Consider the following 21,319-nt stretch of genomic DNA (forward strand, 5'->3'; position numbering starts at 1 on the left):
TAAAATTCATTATTAATTTTACAGTAATTAGTAATTATTATTTAAAGTAATTGAAAATTTTAAATTATTAATGCAATAAATATTAAATGCAAGTTTTGAGGAGAATTTTTTTTTCCAGACTATCACACTTTTATATATATAAAGATATTATATATTATCATATTATATAAAAATAAGATTTTATTTAATAGATAATTTTCTGGTACTTAATTAATACTTTAAGTATCTATTTATATTTCTCATAAATAGTATTTATTTGTAATTGATTGACTGATTAATTAAATATTTAATATTCACATAATAATGTATTGAAAAACCCATAATTAGTATTGAAAAACTCATGTATTTAAAATTCATTATTGATTTTACTAGTAATTAGTACTTATTATTTCAAAATAATTGAAAATTTTAAATTATTAATACAAATTACTAAATGTAAATTATTAATACAAGTTTTGGGGGGATTTTTTTGGTTTTAGACTATCCTACTTATATATATATATAAAGATATTATATATTATTACATTATATAAAGATAAGATTTTATTTAATAAATAATTTTTTGTGATTTAATTAATACTTTAAGTGTCTATTCATATTCCTCATAAATAGTATTTATTTTTGATTGATTGACGAATTAATTAAATATTTAATATTTACATAATAATGTATTAGAAAACTCATGTATTAAAAATATTATTAATCTTACAGTAATCAGTACTTATTATTTCAAAATAAGGGGAAATTTTAAATTATTAATATAATAAGTACTAAATTGAAATTATTAATGCAGATTTTGGGGCAATTTTTTTTTTTCAAACTATCATACTTTTATATATACATAAAGATTATTTATTATAAAAATTAAAATATAATAACCAATTTTATTTATTGTTCATAAAGTTGCAAACTTGATAACTTTGTCAACATAAAAAAAGATACTTGCATCATTAGTCAACATAAGAACTTTATGCTTAGATAAAAACAAGATTACATGCAGTTTGTCCAAACTTGTATCATTTGACAACGTTAGTTAGGGGCAGATTTGCTCATTATCCACACTTATAGTTTAATTGAATGACGCCATATTATCTACATAATATCAATGTTATAGTATTTATTTAATTTTAACATCGAATGGTAGCTTAGTTGTAGGGAATTGCATTGGCTAATGGAGGCGTTTTCTTCACTTGTAAAAGTACATTTCAACTCCCGCCTGCTTCTTCACATTATCAATTGATTTTAAGAGACAAAAAAAAAATACATTATTATTAAAGTTTAGTAAGAATATTAAGTGACAGATAAATTATACATGAGTTAGTATTAATAAATCACGAGTTTGATACTCGATTTAGATAAAAGTCCAAAGCCCGCTTACAATTTATGTTCATTGCCAAAATTAAGAGTACGAACGACAAGAGATCATGCAATAACGATAATCTTAAGAGTATTATTAATAAATTATATAAAAATAAAAAAATTTATTAACAATATTTAAATTATTTGATAGCAAAGATTGCAAAAAATAAATAAGAGGTAAATTGAAAATAATATATATACACGTGTGTGTGTGTGCATGGAAAGAAAGAAAGAAATTTGGGGAATGTGGGTTAGATTTTGGTTTTAATATAATATATTTACGTTTTTCCGCCACTAATATAAGATGGAAAGTGAACCCCCCTGTTTCCATGGATATCGCCAACCATCTCTCCCCGCCGTCTCTTCCACCCGAATTTAATGGACCCAAACCTGGCCCTTTCTCCCTCGCTCCCTCTGTACCGCCAAACTCCTCCAACTATCACCCGCCATTTTCATTTCTACAGCCTCTTTTCTCCTTCCCTCATTTTCATCCTTCCCAGAACCCACATTATTATTCAACCTTGCATTGAATTTTACCAATGGAAGCCTGAAGCTTGCCATCTACGGTTGATCGCCGTCCGGCAGGCACAAATCAAAAATTTTCCAACTGTTTTTGAGTGTTTTGTGCCGTCATATTATTGCAATGAGAAGAGCAAGGGTTCTGGATGTGATATTATCTTTAGCTATTCTTTTGGGGCTTTTGCCGAACATTTGGTGTGCGGATGAGGATGGCAGAGGCAGGTCCAGTGGGAGTGCAGTGTCGCCGCTTGTTACGTCGCTTATCTACAATCAGATATCCAACTTCACGTCCGTGTTTAACAAAGATATCTCCCGTCATTTGGGGTTCTGCATAAAGGATGTGTAAGTAATGTGCGTGGCTTGTTTCCATGTTTCTTGGGTTCTTAGACTTCAAAATGTTATTTCTTTCCAGGGATGCTGATTGGAATGGAGCATTCAACTTTTCAAATAATTTGGATTTCGTGACCAAGTGTGTTAGGGAGATAAAAGGTATTTGCATTTTATGTCGTGGCATTCAGAATTGATTCTCAAGACCACCAGTACATTGTTATTGTAGGAAAAATGGAAAACAAATAAGTTTTTGATTGGAGAATTGAGGCGGGGAAAAAGCTACAAGAAGGGATTTCTAGGACATATTAACTACCTAACTATTGGAAAAAATGGGAACTTTGAGAGAGAAATTTCAAGTTTGGTGCATAATTAACCACTCACTGGCGCCTGTGAGCATCCCAGTTCTCCGTTTACCTGACCTTCTTTATTCATGTTTTTAATTGTTGCTGATGCATGCAAACAGGAGATGTTATGCAGCGGCTATGCACTGCAGCGGAAATAAAATTTTATTTCAATAGCTTCTTTGAAAGAGGGTCATCAAATGCCCATTTTTTACGGCCTAACAGGAATTGCAACTTGACCCATTGGGTTCCTGGATGCGAGTCAGGATGGTCTAGTTGTGTTCCTCCAAATGTGAAGGTTGACCTCAGAAACTCAAAGGACATGCCAACACGTACTAATGACAGTCGACCATGTTGTGAGGGCTTCTTTTGTCCTCAGGGTATTACTTGCATGATCCGTAAGTATTCTTTCAGTGCCTCCAACACGTCACAATTATTTTCTAATGATTACTCAATATTTTTTATTTTGTGCTACTACTACTACCACCATGCTTGCTAGTCCATGCTTGCTAGTACTAGTTATTACCGAAAAAATGTGTTAAGAGTTATGTCGGTTGAATGTGGATGATCCATGTAGAAAGGAAACTTAAAGAAAATATAACTTGAAAATGGATTCATCCGTGAGGAGTCGGACCTAGCACGTAGCACTCCATTGTTTTTAATTTCTTTTTATGTTTTTTTTTTTTTTTTTTGGGGGGGGGGGGTTTGGGGGGGCGGGGGGGGGGGGGAGGGGGGTGTTGGTTGGGATTGCAGTACTCTAACCCAACCAGTAGTTAATAAGCAGAAAACACGGGCAGATATTGTTTCATTGAGCAAAATAGCATTAATGGTTCAAGCTGTACATGCATCAAATATGGGGGAGTAACATTAATGGTTAACAACATACTTACTCTACTTCAATCAGTAGTGTTAATAAATGGGCAAATATTATTTAATAGATTCAAATAACAGTAACGGTTCAAGCTTGTACATGCAGCAAGTATGAAGGAATGGCAAGAAACCATATCATTACACCCTAATATCTCTTGTAACCCGGGAAAAAAATTCAAGGGTGATGTCCTATTGTTGATAAAAAAATATTAGATGACATGATGCATGCCTTTTCTCTATAATACTTCTCAAACTACAAAGACCAAAATATTTCCAGGCAAATATGAGGAGGCTAGTAACATGATTTTCACCAATGCCACGTCTTTTTCATTATAAGGAGTGCATCCGCTTCATGTTTAATTGCATATGTTATTCCCAATCGTTCATTTTGGGATCAGTCTTGATGAACTTCAAGATGTGGGCATTTTTCTTTGGGGTATAATTTTAATTTTTTATTTGCATTTTGCAAATTGGAGGGCACACATTTTTCTGACTTTTATCATGCTATGATGTTAAATGCTAGCACCTATTTTTCAAGTTAGGGTGTCTAGGAAGCTTAGAATTGGACAAAAACCTAGCAACAGTTAGCATTTAGATTTAACATTCGTGCATAAGTTTGTTTTTTGTGCATATTGTAAGAAATCGTTGCCATTCTGGGAATGCAGGATCCATGGAGTTCCAGGATTGGTCATTTTACATGCCTTATATCCTCTAATGTTTGCATAAAAGCTAAGACTTAAAGACACTGAATTATAGATTAAAACTAGTGACACAAAAATTTCAGTATACGTCAATTTGTTATTAATGCATATGATAAGAAATAAGAGCAATCATGCCAACATAGGGTTGCAATACATGAATTCTGTTGCTTGCTAGCTAGTAATATAAAGATCACTCTAAAGGCAAGAAATTAATCATCTTGATTTTGACAGTCATACTTAGTTAATAATATAAATGTCAACCTCAAATTTGATGAATTCTAAATCACCTCAACTTAGGCAGTAATACCCTAAGTTCTTTCACATATGTGTATATTGTAGGAACATTGTAGTTTTCCCACAAGATCCGAAACTTGCATTAAAGTTTATTGTTTTATCAAACTTGTTCCTAAGATGTATTATTGTCTGCTACTTTGTCATTGAAGCTTGTCCATTAGGTTCCTATTGCCCACGTGCAAAGCTCAACAAAACTACAGGCATATGTGATCCGTGAGTTCATACCCTGACTCGAACCTTTTATTTTCTGAACAACCAGAATATTTTCCTCATAATGACATATTTGTATCGGTTATGGGCCATTGATGAATCTACTGGTAGAGGAAATTTGCAGATACCATTACCAACTGCCTCCTGGAAAAGTGAATCATACTTGTGGTGGAGCTGATATTTGGGCTGATGTTACAAGTAGCAGCGAGATATTCTGTTCAGCGGGGTCATACTGTCCTACTACTACCGAAGAGGTTCCTTGTAGTAGTGGGTATTGAATTTGTCTACCTAAACTCATGGAACTGTTTTGTTTTGTTTTGCTTTTGTTTACAACTCAAATAGCAGCATCTTTTTGCAAGGATCTTCTGAATAATTTAAGTTAATTTTTGGCCTATCATGGCCAGTAGTTTATTGGTAATATCATTGATTGGTGCTTGCCATCTGCATCTACTAATTCTTATGTTCTTGTACATTTTCAGACATTACTGCCAGATGGGTTCTACAGGTGAACAATGTAAGTTTCTTAGAATGGTCTGATTTTACAGATTATGGAATATTATTAGATATTTCTTTCCATTGCTGAGATGGATTACAGTTGCTGCCATGTGGAGAAGTTTTCTTTCAGTTTTTACATGTTTAAAATAGATACAATTTGAGCTCCTCTGAAGCTTTATTTACCAGCATTTTGACATTGATAATAATCAGATCAGTAGAGTCTAATACTGTCAAATTGTAGAACTACTTGTGGCAGCATCCTTAGGAGGCACCTCGATGGCTTAGGTTGCATTCCTATAACCAAGGTACTCAAAGCTTGAGTCTTTATATGTTAAAGTATAAAAAAAGGTAAATCAACCTGTGGTTGTAGGTTGGTCTAATTTCCAATCCAAAGTTCCGGTCTAACTTCCCAAATAGTTACTAGTTTGAAATTTACTTTTGAGAGAGAGAGAATATTTATAGAAGAGAGATTTACATTTTTAGTTGATGAAATTAAACAATGATCAGCCTAAATAATTGAAAAACGAGCAAGAATTAATATTTTGTGATATGTCATTGCAGTGAGTTAACTGGCTTTTGGTTGGGGTAAACCCTAACATTCCCTCAAACTCAAAACTCAAGGAGGTAGCCAAGAAACCATTTTGAGTTTCATAACCAGAGCATAGAGGTGGCCCACAGAAAGCGTCCTTTTTTGAAATAAGAATTAAACTGAGCAAAGGAAAAAAAGGAAATAAGAACTAAATTGTGAAAAAGGGTGAGCGATTTTGGAGTGTGCCAGGTCATTGCAAGAAAGCTTAGTTGAGAGGTCAGTGGAGGTTTCTGAAGCCAGATGGTGGACAGTGGCAAGGAATGTCTGACAAATTGGATTGTGTGGTTGGCAAAGTTTTTGAAGGTTGGCAGCGGTTGACTGTTGACCTTGGCTTGGACTAGCAATAGCTTGCAAGTTGCAACTGGACCCAATGGTTGGAGGAGGTTTCTGAAGGCCAGATGGTGGTAATATTAGGCCACTAGCCCTAGTAGCTAGACAAGGCCTCTGGAAGTTGGATTTTGATAGGTGTTGGCTAGGTTGGACTACATGTGGTGAATTGGATCGAGTAGTCACAAAAGGTTTTAGGTGGATTTGATTCCATGCAAAGAGAAATAGAGAAACATGTAGAAGAGAATATTTGTAAGTTAACAAAACCTAATCAAGTCTGTTATAATAATTGAACAAAGCCAGGAAAAAATGGAAATACCACTAGGAATAATGGTATTGTCATATTTCATAGTAAGTCAAGTATGGCATTTGGCCTCACAGTAATCTAATTATGCTAGCAATCAAAAACATCTGCTGAAGTGCCTCAAGTAATTTATTTTCTTGGTTCAATCTTGTTTCTCCCACAAGGCAGCAGGCTCATGTGCAAATCCAACCCTCTAAAGTAATGCTATTTCTTTTCTATGATCAGTTGATCTTTGTTGAAAGCTACTCTTAAATTAATAAAGATATTCTAAAACTTTATATCCAAAAGGACCTTGCTCCTCTTTTGGATCCCTTTGACATTGGCTTTATATATATTTAGGTTTGTACGGACTAAACTATGATCCTTAATGGAGCAGGTGGAAAAGAAGATCAATGTAACTGGCTCCAAGTAATTGGGGAATGGACATAATTGAGTGAAGTTTTTATTGACATTTGGTACCAAAACTCTATAATTGGGTTCATGGAACTTTTTAAGGTTTGCCCATGCTTTGAAAACATTTGTGAAATGTTTCCATTCTAAGCTAACAAGAACAACAAATTGCAGAGCAGGATATTGATGCCTTGAACTAACATGCATAAGATGCTGGAAACTATTTAGTGGTCATTGGACAAGTCCAGGCAATTTCTCAGATTGGTATTTAATTTTTTTTAATTTTTTTTTTATCTCCATTAGTATGTCGTTGGTATGTGGTGCTCTTTGGTCAATTCTTTTTATTTTCCTTTTCCTTATTTTTTTTTTGGTGAAACTGAATTTAATGGCCATTCAAATGTACGTAGTTCACAATTATGGAATAACATTGTTACAACATTGCTATGGAGAATTTTGTTGCAAAAAGCTCTTGGCTTTTTGTATTTGAGGAAGAGTAAAGACTGAACTCTTGTTTTCTGGGGTACCTATAAAATGTTTTGATGTCACCACCAAATAAAAGCCTGTTGAGAAGGTGCTGCTTACTTGACTGGCTTGGTGTCTGAATTCCAATGGGATATGCAAAGATTTGGGTATATAATAGAAAGTGCTAATTTATGCAAATTCAAACTAGTGAAGTTACAATTACTGACTCTTCTGGGCACCAGATAAGGCACTCATGCCTTTCTTGGGTGCTGTCCATGTAACTTCCAAAATATCTCAGCCAGGAGACTTAGCTGTGATCGCTTACAAAAAGTTGACAAAATTCATCTCTTTTGACAGGTGGTAGATGCTCCTTTGTTTATGTTATTTATTTATTTATTTACTTTTTTATATCTGCCTTTCTCTCAGCTGCTTTTTGAAAAAGTTTAGGTGTACCAACAGCCTTTTTGTGTAGAAGTTATCAACTATCAAACGTAAGATTATTATCTGAATATGCATATCATTTTTATTCATATTTATTTGATGACTTTAGATACATGTGAATGAACTATTGACTATTTTTTAAAATGCTGCTCTTGTGTTCTTTCTCCCAGTCATCGTGTCCGAGTTCTTGTCTGTCAAAATAATTGATCTCTGTATCAGGATTACCACCAAAAAAATTGAATGAATTGTAATGCCATTTTAGGTTTTGGTCACTGGTTAGTGAGACACAAAGGAAGGTAGATTGTTGGTGTTACTTATGCTTAGAGCCCATAATGGAACAATTCCTTCCCTGTTCTGGAGGGGTGAGGGCTGATGGAAGATATATGAGATATGGGTTACAGAATGTGCAATAAGCGCACCATCATAATCAAAGGGTCAGAAAGGGGCATGCTGCTGAGTCTAGGAAGGACATTGAATGCCCAATAAACAGTTTTGACAGATTGCAGTGCTAGATTGATTTATTTTGCTGTCCCTAGATTGTTAGCATATTAATAAGTCCAATTTTCATTATGGCATACTTCTTAGAAATGCTGTGCAGTAGTTTCTTATGGTGTCCCCCCTCTCTTTTCCAGTAAGTGTTTGCTTGTAATATGTTTTGGTATGCCAATCGCTCTTCTTATCCTTTATTTATATACTCACTGTGGCCTACTTAAGAGATGAGCAACTTTATAGTTGCATGCTAACATAAACAGTTGTTTGCATTAGCATTTAACTTTTGTCTGATCATTTTGCAGTATGTTTCCAGTTGAGTACCTGCAACCCAAAAACAGCGACTCAAAATATGCATGCTTATGGGCTCATGTTTATTGTAAGTTTATTGCTTATAGTAAAAGTTCAAAATGTTGATAATTGATCTGGGTTTTGGATCTGGACAAGAGAGATGATTCTACACCTTGCATTTCAGCTTCTAGCTGTTTCCTTCCTCAAATAAAGAAGTTTCTATTGGAGCCTGGCTTTTGTCTATTCTCTGGAAGATATATTCAACAATATGCACACAGTCATTCCACTAGAATTCATAAATTTTGATATTAATACTAATCTGAATCTAGAAATCATAAGTTTGTAAATCCATCATCTATATCTTTGATTTTCATGAATGAAAAAAGCTGCCAAAAGTATATATTCTTAGTACAAATATAAGACATACCCATTTTCAAGCATGACACGTTTTGCACCAAAAGAATGATATATTATAACATGTTTATTGTAAGTAAAGCTCCTCCTTTTGACCAAAATAATAAGAAGGGGTTCCCCTGGTGGCTCAGGGCTCCCTGCTTTATGGGTTCAGGGGGAGGGTCATGTTTGCATGTAGCCTAAACTTAAACTTGTGACTTTCCCTTCACAAAGGAGTGTCCTTACCATTGCTATCAAATGTCACGCTCTTTTGACCGAAATGATAAATGTTCCAAATTTCACATGAAGTATGAAGTCAATGTGCATGTGTGCATACACACACAGTTTCTACTCTTGTAATTACTACTGCCTAAAGGTCTTTTTTAGAATTATCTAATCGCAGGGGATGGTTGTATGTGGCTTAGCAATCAATCATCGTTTGAGATGATATTGTAGATGATTTTATATGTTCTCTGCTGAGTAACTAAACTTTTTAGACATTGGAAGCACCCAAGTCTTCAGTCTGCTTTTGTATCATATATATATATATTTTGCTTTTTGTTTTTTGGCTCACTCACTATCTGGTTTTTTGCTGCATAAAAGATGCAAAAATTAGAGAGGTTTAATCCAGGTCGTAAATATCTTGTTCTTGAAACTGCTTCCAATAGAATCTAATGTTCTTCACTTGTCCATGTAGGGTGTGCTTAGTATCATGCTCCTAGTTATCTATAATTTCTCAGACCAAGTCATCAGTACTCGATATAAAAGACTGGCTAAGTCCAGGGAAGCAGCAGCAAGAAGTGCTCGAGAAACTGCACAAGCAAGAGAAAGGTGGAAGTCTGCTAAAGATGGGGCCAAGAAAGGTGCTTTCAGCTTGCAACAGTTATCACGCACATTTTCAAGGAAGACAACTAATAAACGATCAGAACAATTGAAATTTCCAAGCAGCTTTAAGCCTGGAACTGACAATTCTCCATTACCACATGTGCCTATGAAACCATCTGCAGCTCCAAAAGCAAAGAGTAACGAACCAAGTAACCTCACAAAAATGCTGAACTCTCTTGAGGACAACCCAGATAGTAATCAGGGCTTTAATCTGGAGATTGGAGACAAACATATCAAAAAGCAAATGCCAAAGGCAAAACAGTTGCATACCAAAAGTCAAATATTCAAGTATGCGTACGGTCAACTTGAGAAGGAGAAAGCCATGGAGGAGAAGAATAAGAACTTGACCTTCTCGGGAATAATATCCATGGCAACTGATGATGATATCAGGACCAGGCCTCCAATTGAGGTTGCATTCAAGGATCTAACCCTTACTCTGAGACGGAAGAAAAAACATCTTCTGAGGTGTGTTAGTGGGAAAATTATGCCTGGTCGAATTTCTGCTGTCATGGGTCCATCGGGGGCTGGAAAAACAACATTTCTTTCTGCTTTGGCTGGAAAGGTTACGGGATGCTCTATGTCAGGTTTAATTCTTATAAATGGAAAATCTGAATCCATTCACTCGTACAAAAAAATTATTGGTTTTGTCCCACAAGATGATGTTGTGCATGGAAACTTGACAGTGGAGGAGAATCTCAGATTTAGTGCTCGGTGCAGGTATGCCAATTGCAACTTACTGCTTGATTAATGCTTGTGTCCAATGGTTATTGCAGTTGTTTTGAAATTCATCACAGGCCAATATGTCTATTTATTTCTACAAGCACCATTAGCCAGTTATATGAACAACTGTTTAATTTTATGTCCTGAGAACTTGGTTCTCCATTGTGTTGGTAATATTATATCTATGCTTTTCTTTCATTGTTCCTTTGCCTCTACTCTTATCTGTAAAGCAAAATTTGACTAGAACATAAAAAGGGAAATCTTCGTATTATAAGAGTATATATAGGTTTCCAAGAGATAAATGCTAACAAAAAATAAACTTTTTATGATCATTTTCTAACCAAATATTATCCACGTGTTTTTGGTAATCCTAACATTTATCTTTACACGGTATATTTTGAAGGCCTTTGACTGCGGGTCTTCATTGTGTTGTTCTTAGATGTATTTCACTTGGTTTACTCTTTGCATGCTTTGACCACTTTTCCTACTCCTTGATAGGTTATAATTCCTGTTTTATCCAGTTAGATTCTGTTATTTAATGTTCTTTACCTGATGTTTTGACAAAGTGCAATCCTGCTCTGGAACTGTCCACAGTTGGTCCCTGTTTTGCCTAGATTAACTTCTGGGCTTGTTTTCATTTGTTTGTACTAATGTTTATCGTATTTGTTTTTGGGTTCCTAAATAATGGAGACTGGCTGCTGACCTGCCAAAAGCCGATAAAGTTCTGGTTGTTGAAAGAGTTATTGAGTCATTGGGGCTACAGGGTGTGAGGGATTCCCTGGTTGGGACAGTAGAGCAGCGAGGAATCTCTGGTGGCCAGAGGAAGCGTGTAAATGTTGGCCTGGAAATGGTCATGGAACCTTCACTTTTGATATTGGATGAGCCCACATCTGGTTTGGATAGTTCTTCTTCTAATTTACTTCTCAGAGCACTTCGGCGTGAAGCTCTTGAAGGGGTAAACATCTGCATGGTCGTTCACCAACCAAGGTATGTTCTATGTATGTAATATTGTGATGCAATGTTTTTCAGCTGAAACCAGATAGTCTGAAGCTTGAGCTACTAAAACCAGCTTCTTGTGCCTTTTAATTCTTCATTGGCTACATAACAAGCAAAGGTTACCAGATTATCCATATATATTGTTATGGAGATATCTGAATCCTTGAGACCAGATCTCACCATGAATTGACACCAGCAGAGTCAAAAGTACTCTTTGGAAAGATAACTCACTCATGCCTGCTGGTCTTTTTAAATTTGATACTATCTGCTGAATCTGCAAATACAATAAGATATGCTATTGCTGTTCATCTCCTGTTGGTAATTTTGTAATTCCCAAGGCCAATATCAAAATGATTTGTGATTTTTCATATTTTTATCTGCTGCTGGGAAGAAGATTTGAAACTGCCATTGAAGAGGAATTTTGTTGGAAAGTAAATCAATTGATCACAGAAATTAAGAAACTTTTTAGACCTTTCTAGTACTTGAGAATTAGAACTGGTGTAATCCTGCATAGATTTGGTTGGGAGTATCCCAGTCGAGATAACTTTATAGTCAAATAGAAGAAACAAAAAAGACACCAAACTTACAACCCCATCTGTTAATTCTTTATTTTCAATTTGTAAGTTTCTATTTTATGATCGTAGGTAAGATGAAAAGGAAAATAAATAGAAATAAATAATGGTAAATAAATATAATTAGACTTTACATTGCAAAATGTGTATGATTAGAATTTTTGGGTAATGGGGATTTTACCTGTAATTTATTTCTGGGACAGGTCCAATATTACCTGCAACATCAAGATGTTGTCAAAAATATAAATTAAAGTAAAATTTTCAATGTTTAAGACCAAATAGTATATTTAATATCAGTTATATAAGTTACCCAGGTCCAGGTGAGATTGAACAGTGAGAAGAAAAGTGGACCATCAGTTATCTCTTGGCTCAAAGTGCAGTCCTTGGCTCATATTAATATTTATATTTATTTGACTAGCTATTTAATAACCTGAACCGCAAGGAAAACATTCAATTCTCGACTAGCCCATACTAGCAGTGGCATGGATTTTTTTAACCTTTACATTTTACTCAGTTGTTTATTGTAGTTGATTTTCTTTTTCTGTTCAGCTATGCGTTGTTCAAGATGTTTGATGACTTAATCCTTCTCGCAAAAGGTGGTCTTACGGTTTACCATGGATCTGTAAAGAATGTTGAACAATACTTTGGTGGCCTTGGAATCCATGTACCAGATCGTGTTAATCCTCCAGATCACTTCATTGACATTTTGGAGGGTTTGGTTAAAACTGGCTCAAATGTGACCATTGAACAGCTTCCTGTCAGGTGGATGCTTCATAATAGTTACCCAGTGCCCCCAGATATGATGCATTATTGTGATGAAATTGCACAGTCCTCATCAGGTAAAACTTTAAGTACTGAGGGGGCTACTGAGCAATGGCAGGATGTGAAGTTCAATGTTGATATTCATCGAGATCATTTAGAGCTCAATTTCTTAAAATCTCATGATCTATCTAATCGAGTTACTCCTGGTGTCCTCCGGCAGTTCAGATACTTCATTGGAAGGTATAAGCATCTGTTTCTTTTATTTAATGTCAAATGTAACTTCTCCTGCTACCTCTTTTCCCCTTAGTGTCATATTATCTGCAAATTGTTGATGTGCTAGAGTCTCCAGAAAACTGTGCTTGAGAAATCAATGAGAATTAAATAATCTTGAGGTTTTATATGCATTTTTTTCCTTCCAACAGAGATACAGCTATCTAATGGTAAATTTTGTTTCCTGCTAGTTATTACCGTAGAATCAGCTATATAGAAAGCTTCCTTGTTCAATTGTTTGTTTCAATGATGTACTTAATCCATATGAAGAGTGAACTTGATGCCTACTCATAGCAGTGGACTTCAAGTATGGTTAATCCTTATGACAATCCATTTGGTTATCTTTCATGAAATGTTACTTGATTAGTGAGAAAAGGGTGACTCTTTTTCAGGGTAACCAAGCAGAGATTGAGAGAGGCTAGAATGCAAGCAGCGGATTATCTTATTCTGCTACTTGCTGGAGCAGCATTAGGAACCCTTGCCAAAGTGAACGATGAGACATTCGGGGCTCTTGGTTATACATACACTGTTATTGCTATTTGTAAGTGAGAAAAAACAAATTTGGCAGCTTTATCATTTTACTCTTTATTTATCATGTCTTATTAAATTGGATTTGCTTTTGATCTCATGGATAATGAGATTAAAAATAGTAATTTTTTCACTCTTTCAAATGTTTTCTGGATACCAATACCATCATTTACCATACAAGGTACACTGTCACTTTATGGCAGCTACGAATATGCTATAAACTTTATTTTTGTTGATTTTCTATTGCTCCTTATCTTTAATTAAATAATTTTCTTTTACTTACTGAGTTGCAGCACTGCTTTGCAAGATAGCAGCTTTGAGATCATTTTCACTTGATAAAATACACTATTGGAGGGAGAGTGCGTCTGGCATGAGTACTCTAGCTTATTTTCTCTCCAAGGATACAATAGACCACTTCAATACACTTGTCAAGCCTTTGGTGTATCTTTCCATGTTCTATTTCTTAAGCAACCCGAGGTCAACTTTCACGGATAATTATCTTGTTTTGCTTTGCCTTGTGTACTGTGTAACTGGCATGGCATATGTATTTGCCATCTTGTTCGAACCTGGTCCAGCTCAACTGGTATGTTTCAGGTCATTTACGGCCAGTCTATATTAATATTATCATATTCTGTGTTCCTTATGCTGATAAGCCACTTCACCCCTATGCAGTGGTGTGTTCTTCTTCCAGTTGTTCTGACACTCATTGCAAACCAGGATAAAGATTCTGAAATTGCAAAACTTCTAGGGAATTTTTGCTATCCGAAGTGGGCTTTAGAAGCTTTTGTAATTGCAAATGCTGGAAGGTAACATGGTTATTCTTTCTTTTGTAGTGATTTATGGTGATGCAGTTGCCAGAATAAGCTAGTGTTGCTCTTTCTTTGCATATACTTGCTCTTGTTAAACAATATACCCTGAGATTTTTCCAAACTCTTCAAACGATTTTGCACAATTTGGGATTATGTACCACGGAGAAGAATCACCAATTTGAGAATTTCTTTCTGGAAATAGGTTAATTTAGTCGATACATCTTGGTCCTATTTGTATTTCTCCAAAGTTGCATCAGTAAAAGGAGCTTATACTGCTCGGATATACAATGTTTTGCATGCCTGTTATTTGTCAAACGATGAAAGACTCAAATTTCTGGATAATTCCTGCAGCATTTGTATCAACTTGGTGTACTCTCTCTCTCTCTCTCTCTCTCTCTCTCAGGTGAGAGTTGATTTGGCAAGCAATACACCTTACCTGCCATATTTTTAGCATGTACTTTGATAATAGGTAGTCAAATAAAAGAGAAGCTGAGACATTCTTGACCATATACACCAAACTTGTTTATTACGTTCCTTGATCCCATTAGATGAACTGAAAGAATAAGTCAATTTGCAAAGTAATTAGAATACAAATAGGACACCATTTTCCTTGACCGAAAGTTATCTGACCATTCTTGATTCTTCAGAATAGATTTGGTTCCGACTAAAACAAAGATACGCATTTATATATTAATCTGATTAAGATGGCCGCTGTTAACACAAAAAGTTATGTGATGCAACAATTTTGTCTCAGCATCTGCCAGTGTATTAGTTAAGGATTGAGGCAACATATAGCGGTAACAAGAGAGTGTTTAAAGTCAAAGTAGCCTTAGTTCTTGATATATTAAGGAATTTTATAAATAGCAGTGTTATAACAGTAGCATGGTTATGCTAAAATTGTTAGCTTGCTTGTGAAATTGTATTTCCAGGGCATGAAAATATTAAGTTCAATTAGCTAATAAGAGCAGACTATTTTTTTTGCATCCAAGATGTTGTATATCAATTTCTATAACATCTGACTGATCCAAGTCATAGCAGACAGCATTGTGCTATCAACTGTCTTACTAAGTCTAAATTTCTGCAATATTTCTTGCTCGCCTAATCCTTCAGGTACTCTGGCGTATGGCTGATAACTCGCTGTGGTTCATTGATGCAAAGTGGCTACGACATTGGTAACTGGAATAGCTGTTTACTTTGCCTCATATTCACTGGTATACTATGTCGTTTGGTAGCTTACGTCTGTGTCCTGACCTTCCAGAAGAAGTGAGTGCTACTCTTCATATTCCCACCATTTTTTGTTTTTGTTTTTTGTAAAAAAATGTAGAAGTATAGTTTTCACATCCTTGTACCATACATAGCATTCAGTTGTATTATTCCAAGTATTCGGAGTGACAATACAAAATTTATTTGTAGCAAAATAGTGATTGTAGAGGTGCGATGCAAAATTTTCAGGTGAAAATGGGTCTACAAATGTTTCTATAAACTTGATCGTTCTTTCTGATCTTTGAGGAGAAAAAGAGAATTTGAAAACTTGTTTTGGGTATTCATCCATTTCTTAATACTTGTTTGACCCTGGATGGCTAAGTTGCAAAGTTAATTAGTTTTGGCCGGCCGAAGAATAAATACAAGCATACAGATAGAATTGCACTTTAAGTTCTTGGAATTGTGTCTCTCTCTCTCCCCCTACTGTCACGGCCTTGAACGTTACAAGCCAACTATGCTGTGACTTAGCACAAAACACCTTTCGGTGACAGGTAAGTCAGCCTAGCTTGCTATGCAAGTCAGGGTCAGGAACTCGAGTGTTGGAGACCACTACGAAGGTAGAGAGAGAGACAGAGTCTTAAGGGATTAATTATAAATGAGGATGATATCGGGGAGATTTGGTTCAGGTTAAGTGTTGTATAATCGAATCAGGGAAGCGCTAATAACACCTCGGTCTTCTAGGCGCACGTTATTCTTTTGAAAATTTATATTTACACCCATATTATTCTATAAATTTCTTTTTTAGTTACTTAATTATAATTAAAGTAACTAATCAATTTAGCCCATAGGGCATAGGTCAAGTGGTTGGTGCAAGATAAGTTGGGATTCACATCAATATATTATGGGTTCGATTCCTTATCCTACGTAGTGAGGCAAAGTTTTCGCTTGTGATTTACTTTTTCTGTCGAAATTGAGGACATGAACGATGGGAGATCACGTAAGAACGATAATCTCAAATAACTAATCAGATTTATGTATAAAGCACGATTTAGATCAAACTTAATTGACATGTTATAACTAAAATTTAAAAGTTAAAATTAAATTATTACATGTTCAAGTTGGGTTTAGTTGATTGCAATAATTATAAGAAAAAAAAAGGTACATAAGTTTAATATTAAAAAATAATCTTTTATTCGACCATTTTATTCTTTCTTTTTGACGTGCTCAGTTCACTTATTGACATGTTTGAATATACTAAATTAAGTGATAAGTCTCAAAAATAGTTTTCATGCATATGATAAAATACTTATTATGCATAAGTCACTACATTTAGTTATGACAAATAAAATAATAATTATTATTTATTGTTTATCAAGTAGAGCTAATTCGTTTAGTTTGGGGTGAAATGCCAATCACCCTTTAATAATATTGCATTCTTTTGCTTATTTACCAAGTTAAATGAATAATAATATAATCATATATGTATGCATGCCAAAAAAATGAGTTTCAATGCAATAATAGTAAAATTTATTCATGCATGAATTCAAGGATGTGGTGCAATTTATGCTAATTAAATAATCTTATGCATAATAAAATGTAAAGTGTAAGGTGCAATTTGAAAGAAAGTAAAGGTCATATGCCTATTGAGTTCATGTATAATAGCTCAAAAATTTGTGGGTAGAAGTGTAAACTTATAAATTTAAAAACTTTTGAGAAATTGCACTTCCTTTCCCTTTCTTCTCCATTAAGCTTATTGCCATTGTCCATACTTTGACTAACCTTTGGCTACCTCGGATGACTTCTTTTTATGCCATAAAACCTTCCTAAGACGTTTTCAATCACAAATTCTCACTTTGTTGTCGAAAATAGTTTTACATCATTATTTCTTTATTTTTTTCCGACCTTCCAATTTGTTGAACTAGTTATTTAATGACTCTAAAATCTCAATTTCACTCTGTTTTTTTTTTTTCCTTTCTTTATCTTTTTCTCTTGCTTGTGGCCTTCGAAAGAATAGTTTTTTTATAGATGAACTTTGGCAACCCAAACACTCGACAATTAGTTTGTCAATAACGTTTACTATTATTAATCACTGCCCGACACTGCCTTGATGCTATTTGGTTGTTGCTTGACATTGCATTTTTGGCACACGGTCATTTCTATCAATCAATTGGGTTGTCTTTAACATTTTTATTGTTATTTTAACCTTTAAATCTATTATAAACAAATTTAAGAGATCTTTCATCTCAAATTTGGCGACACCATGAGTTTTTAAATAAAATTGTCGGTAACCCATCTAATTTTGTTCACAAACTTCTAACTTTGATATCTTATTTGTCTATAATTGAAAATTGGTGTAAAATATATTGACGTATTTTCTTTCATACGATATATAGGCGAATAAAATAATTTAATTAAATTTGCAGCTATTTACTTGAAATCTTGACTCAACGTAACTTCTTCTAATTATTTGTTATGTCTTAAGTAACTTTTTTCGCAATCTTTCAAGATCAATAAATTTTGGTTTGAGAGTCGATTGTGAAATATAGTTATACTATTTAATTATTGGTTATGCCTATTTTGACACTCATTTTTTAATTTTATTTAGATTTAAAGTAAGTTATCTAATAAACTTATTGCATTTTTAAACCAAATTATAGTTTGAATAACTTTCAATTCGCTTGTCGTTTTCAACTAACTTGGGTCACACACATTCACCTTAACGTTGTCTATGATGTTTGGTATTTAACTTATCCCAATTTTATTTAATTTGATCCAAATTTTATGTTTAAAACTAGTTTCAACTAATTTCACTTTAAGTGCAAGTTTTCATCAATTTATTTGTTCGGACTCTCCTAGATTTCTCCCAATATTCATTAATTTGTCAAACTAGTGGAGTCTAATTTCAATTAATTCAAATTTAATTTTATCTAGTAATTGTACTTATTCCTCATTTCTATTTTCTATGAGCCAATGGATATCTAATTTTTATTGGAAGGTTCCAAGTTCAAGTCCCTCCCTTCCAATGTTTTGTTGTATAAATGGCCATGTGGTCAGTTAATTTAAGGCTAAACGGTTTGTGTTGATATTTATTTTAAATTTATACTACGCTTTATCTTCCATTAAAGTTGTTCCCTAAAAAAATTAACAATATATAATATTATGTGTACTCACTTTATTAGAGTTATCAAATTATTAATTAGCATCACCAAAATATGTAACTTAGTCTATTGCCTGTAACATTTCAAGCTACTTTATTCAACAAATTTATTATTTTTAAAATTATATTATTTAATTAAAATTGGCATGTCAATAATTAATAATCTATTTTAATAATCTTTATATATATAAAAGTAGGATAGTCTTGAAAAAAAAAATTCTCCCTAAAACTTAAATTAAAGATTTGTAATTAATATTTATTGCATTAATAATTTATATTTTGTTATTTGCATTAATAATTTAAATCTTTCAATAGCTTTGAAATAATAAGTAGTAATAAAATTTCTTCCCAAAACTTGCATTAATTATTTCTATTTAGTACTTATTGCATTAATTATTTGTATTTAGTACTTATTGCATTAATAATTTATATTTTGTAATTTGCATTAATAATTTAACTCTTTCAATTATTTTGAAATAATCTTTATATATATAAAAGTAAGATAGTCTTGAAAAAAAAAAAAATTACCCCCAAAACTTGCATTAATGATTTGTAATTAATATTTATTACATTAATAATTTACATTTTGTAATTTGCATTAATAATTTAAAATTTTCAATTGTTTTGAAATAATATGTATTAATTATTGTAAAATTAATAATGAATTTTAAATACACGAGTTTTTCAATGCTAATCATGGATTTTTTAATACATTATTATGTGAATATTAAATATTTAATTAATCTGCCAATCAATCAAAAATAAATACTATTTATGATGAATATAAATAGATACTTAAACTATTAATTAAGTCACAAAAAATTATTCATTTATATAAAATTCTATCTTTATATAATATAATATAAATATTATATATTATAGTAGAATAATATGCAAATATTTTTTCCCTCAAAAAATCTGCTAAACTATTTTTTACATCTAAATTTTGTATTAAATTTGCATGAATTTTTCAATGCTATTAATTAATCAAAAATAAGTATTTTCTGTTAGATCTTCTCATCAATTAGTTCGTCAATCAATCAAAAATAAATATTATTTATGGGAAATATGAATAGACACTTAAAGTATTAACTAAGTCACGAAAAATTATTTATTAAATAAAATTTTATCTTTGTATAATATAATAATATATAACATATTATATTAAAGTAGAATAGTTTGCAAATTTTTTTTCCCTCAAAAAATCTGTCAAACTATTTTTTGTCTCTAAAATTTGTATTAAATTTGTATGGATTTTATGAGAAATATTAATAGACAACTTACACCATTAATTAAGTCATAGAAAATTGTCCATTTATTTAAAATATTATCTTTATAATTTTATTTTATATATATTTATATAATATTAAAATATGATAGTCAAACAAAGTATTTTGTTAAGTGTTAATTAATGGTGAATTTTTTCCCTTCAAAAAATTGCCTTAAATAAAAGGTAGTGATTAATTAATTATTAATTATTTTAATAATTATATTATAGTCTTAAAAAGATGATATATTAACAAATTCATAAAAAATTATTCAAGGTTGTCAAATGCTAGGGTTTTTTAATGCTAATTAATATTTAAGATATCACATTTTTAAGACCATGAAAGAAATCAAAATTATTATTTTTAAAATTTTGTTATCATAGAAAAAACGTATTCTTACTCATATTTAAGAATTTTAATCTATATTTATAATTATAATATAATAAATAGAAAATAACGAACGTCTTTGTGTGAATATATTATAGATTTTATAATATTTATTTATAAATAAATATAATATAATAAATAATAAAATTTATAAGTATTTTGTCAAGTGACCTACTTAATGTGTTAATTATTCTTTAACACATTAAATGGTAATACATTGAATTAAAAGTGTTCTTCATTAACATATTGAATATGAAATAATTAATTAAACCTAAATTTTGATAAATAATTGAAAATTAAAAAAAATTATAATTATTAATTATATTAAAATTATTTAAAATAACAAATTTATTTTTTATTTTTAATTAAATTCTCCCGTGTGTATCACAGGTTCACCACTAGTTATGATAATAAAAGAACAATAGTTAGAAAATAATAAAAGTTTTTTTTTTAGATAGGGTGTATTTATTATATTTTATTTTTAACATTTACATAATTTTATTGGTTGGTTAAATAATTTAAAATACAATATATTTATTATCAGCTAATAAAATTATTTAATTATTAAAAATAAAATATAATAATTACACAAATGTATTTATAGGATTACTTATAATAAATATGTAATGATATATAATTAATTTGTGACATGGATAAGGATAAAATAAGGTGTTGTGGACCCCACCGACATGATATAGTCGTAAAGTATTTGAAATTTTATATGAAATATCAAGATTTGAATTAGTATGATGACTTATTAAAAAGTTTAAATTTTGTATCAATTACACTGAATATTTAATTTTAGGTATATATAAATTCTGTTCGTATTTAAATTAGAGAGTGCAATGTCACCTGTTTGAAAATTAATAACGAAACTCCAACGCCTCAAGTGAATAAAAAAAAAAATAATAATAAGATGTCGCTTTTGAATTTTGATGCCACTCCCCCCCGCACACT

General features: G+C 32.2%; 1 protein-coding gene across 2 annotated transcripts; it reads left to right on the forward strand.

The window, feature by feature from the left end:
• Nucleotides 1-1,675: 1,675 nt before the first annotated feature.
• Nucleotides 1,676-15,806, forward strand: LOC127789076 (putative white-brown complex homolog protein 30). Of its 2 annotated transcripts, none has more exons than XM_052317840.1 (14): nucleotides 1,676-2,220; nucleotides 2,291-2,367; nucleotides 2,672-2,947; nucleotides 4,564-4,627; nucleotides 4,749-4,895; nucleotides 5,104-5,138; nucleotides 8,427-8,500; nucleotides 9,503-10,407; nucleotides 11,101-11,397; nucleotides 12,528-12,980; nucleotides 13,403-13,551; nucleotides 13,832-14,121; nucleotides 14,211-14,344; nucleotides 15,458-15,806. In XM_052317840.1, the coding sequence occupies exons 1-14, from the start codon at nucleotides 2,003-2,005 to the stop codon at nucleotides 15,612-15,614; spliced, it is 3,276 nt and encodes a 1,091-aa protein (XP_052173800.1). In that variant the 5' UTR covers nucleotides 1,676-2,002; the 3' UTR covers nucleotides 15,615-15,806. The 2 variants fall into 2 exon arrangements, with proteins under 2 accessions (XP_052173800.1, XP_052173801.1); XM_052317841.1 differs by having other exon boundaries at nucleotides 4,576-4,627.
• The last annotated feature ends 5,513 nt before the right edge of the window (nucleotides 15,807-21,319 follow it).

The sequence above is a fragment of the Diospyros lotus genome, chromosome 13 (genome assembly GCF_014633365.1).
Source record: "Diospyros lotus cultivar Yz01 chromosome 13, ASM1463336v1, whole genome shotgun sequence".
NCBI classification, from domain to species: Eukaryota; Viridiplantae; Streptophyta; class Magnoliopsida; order Ericales; family Ebenaceae; genus Diospyros; species Diospyros lotus.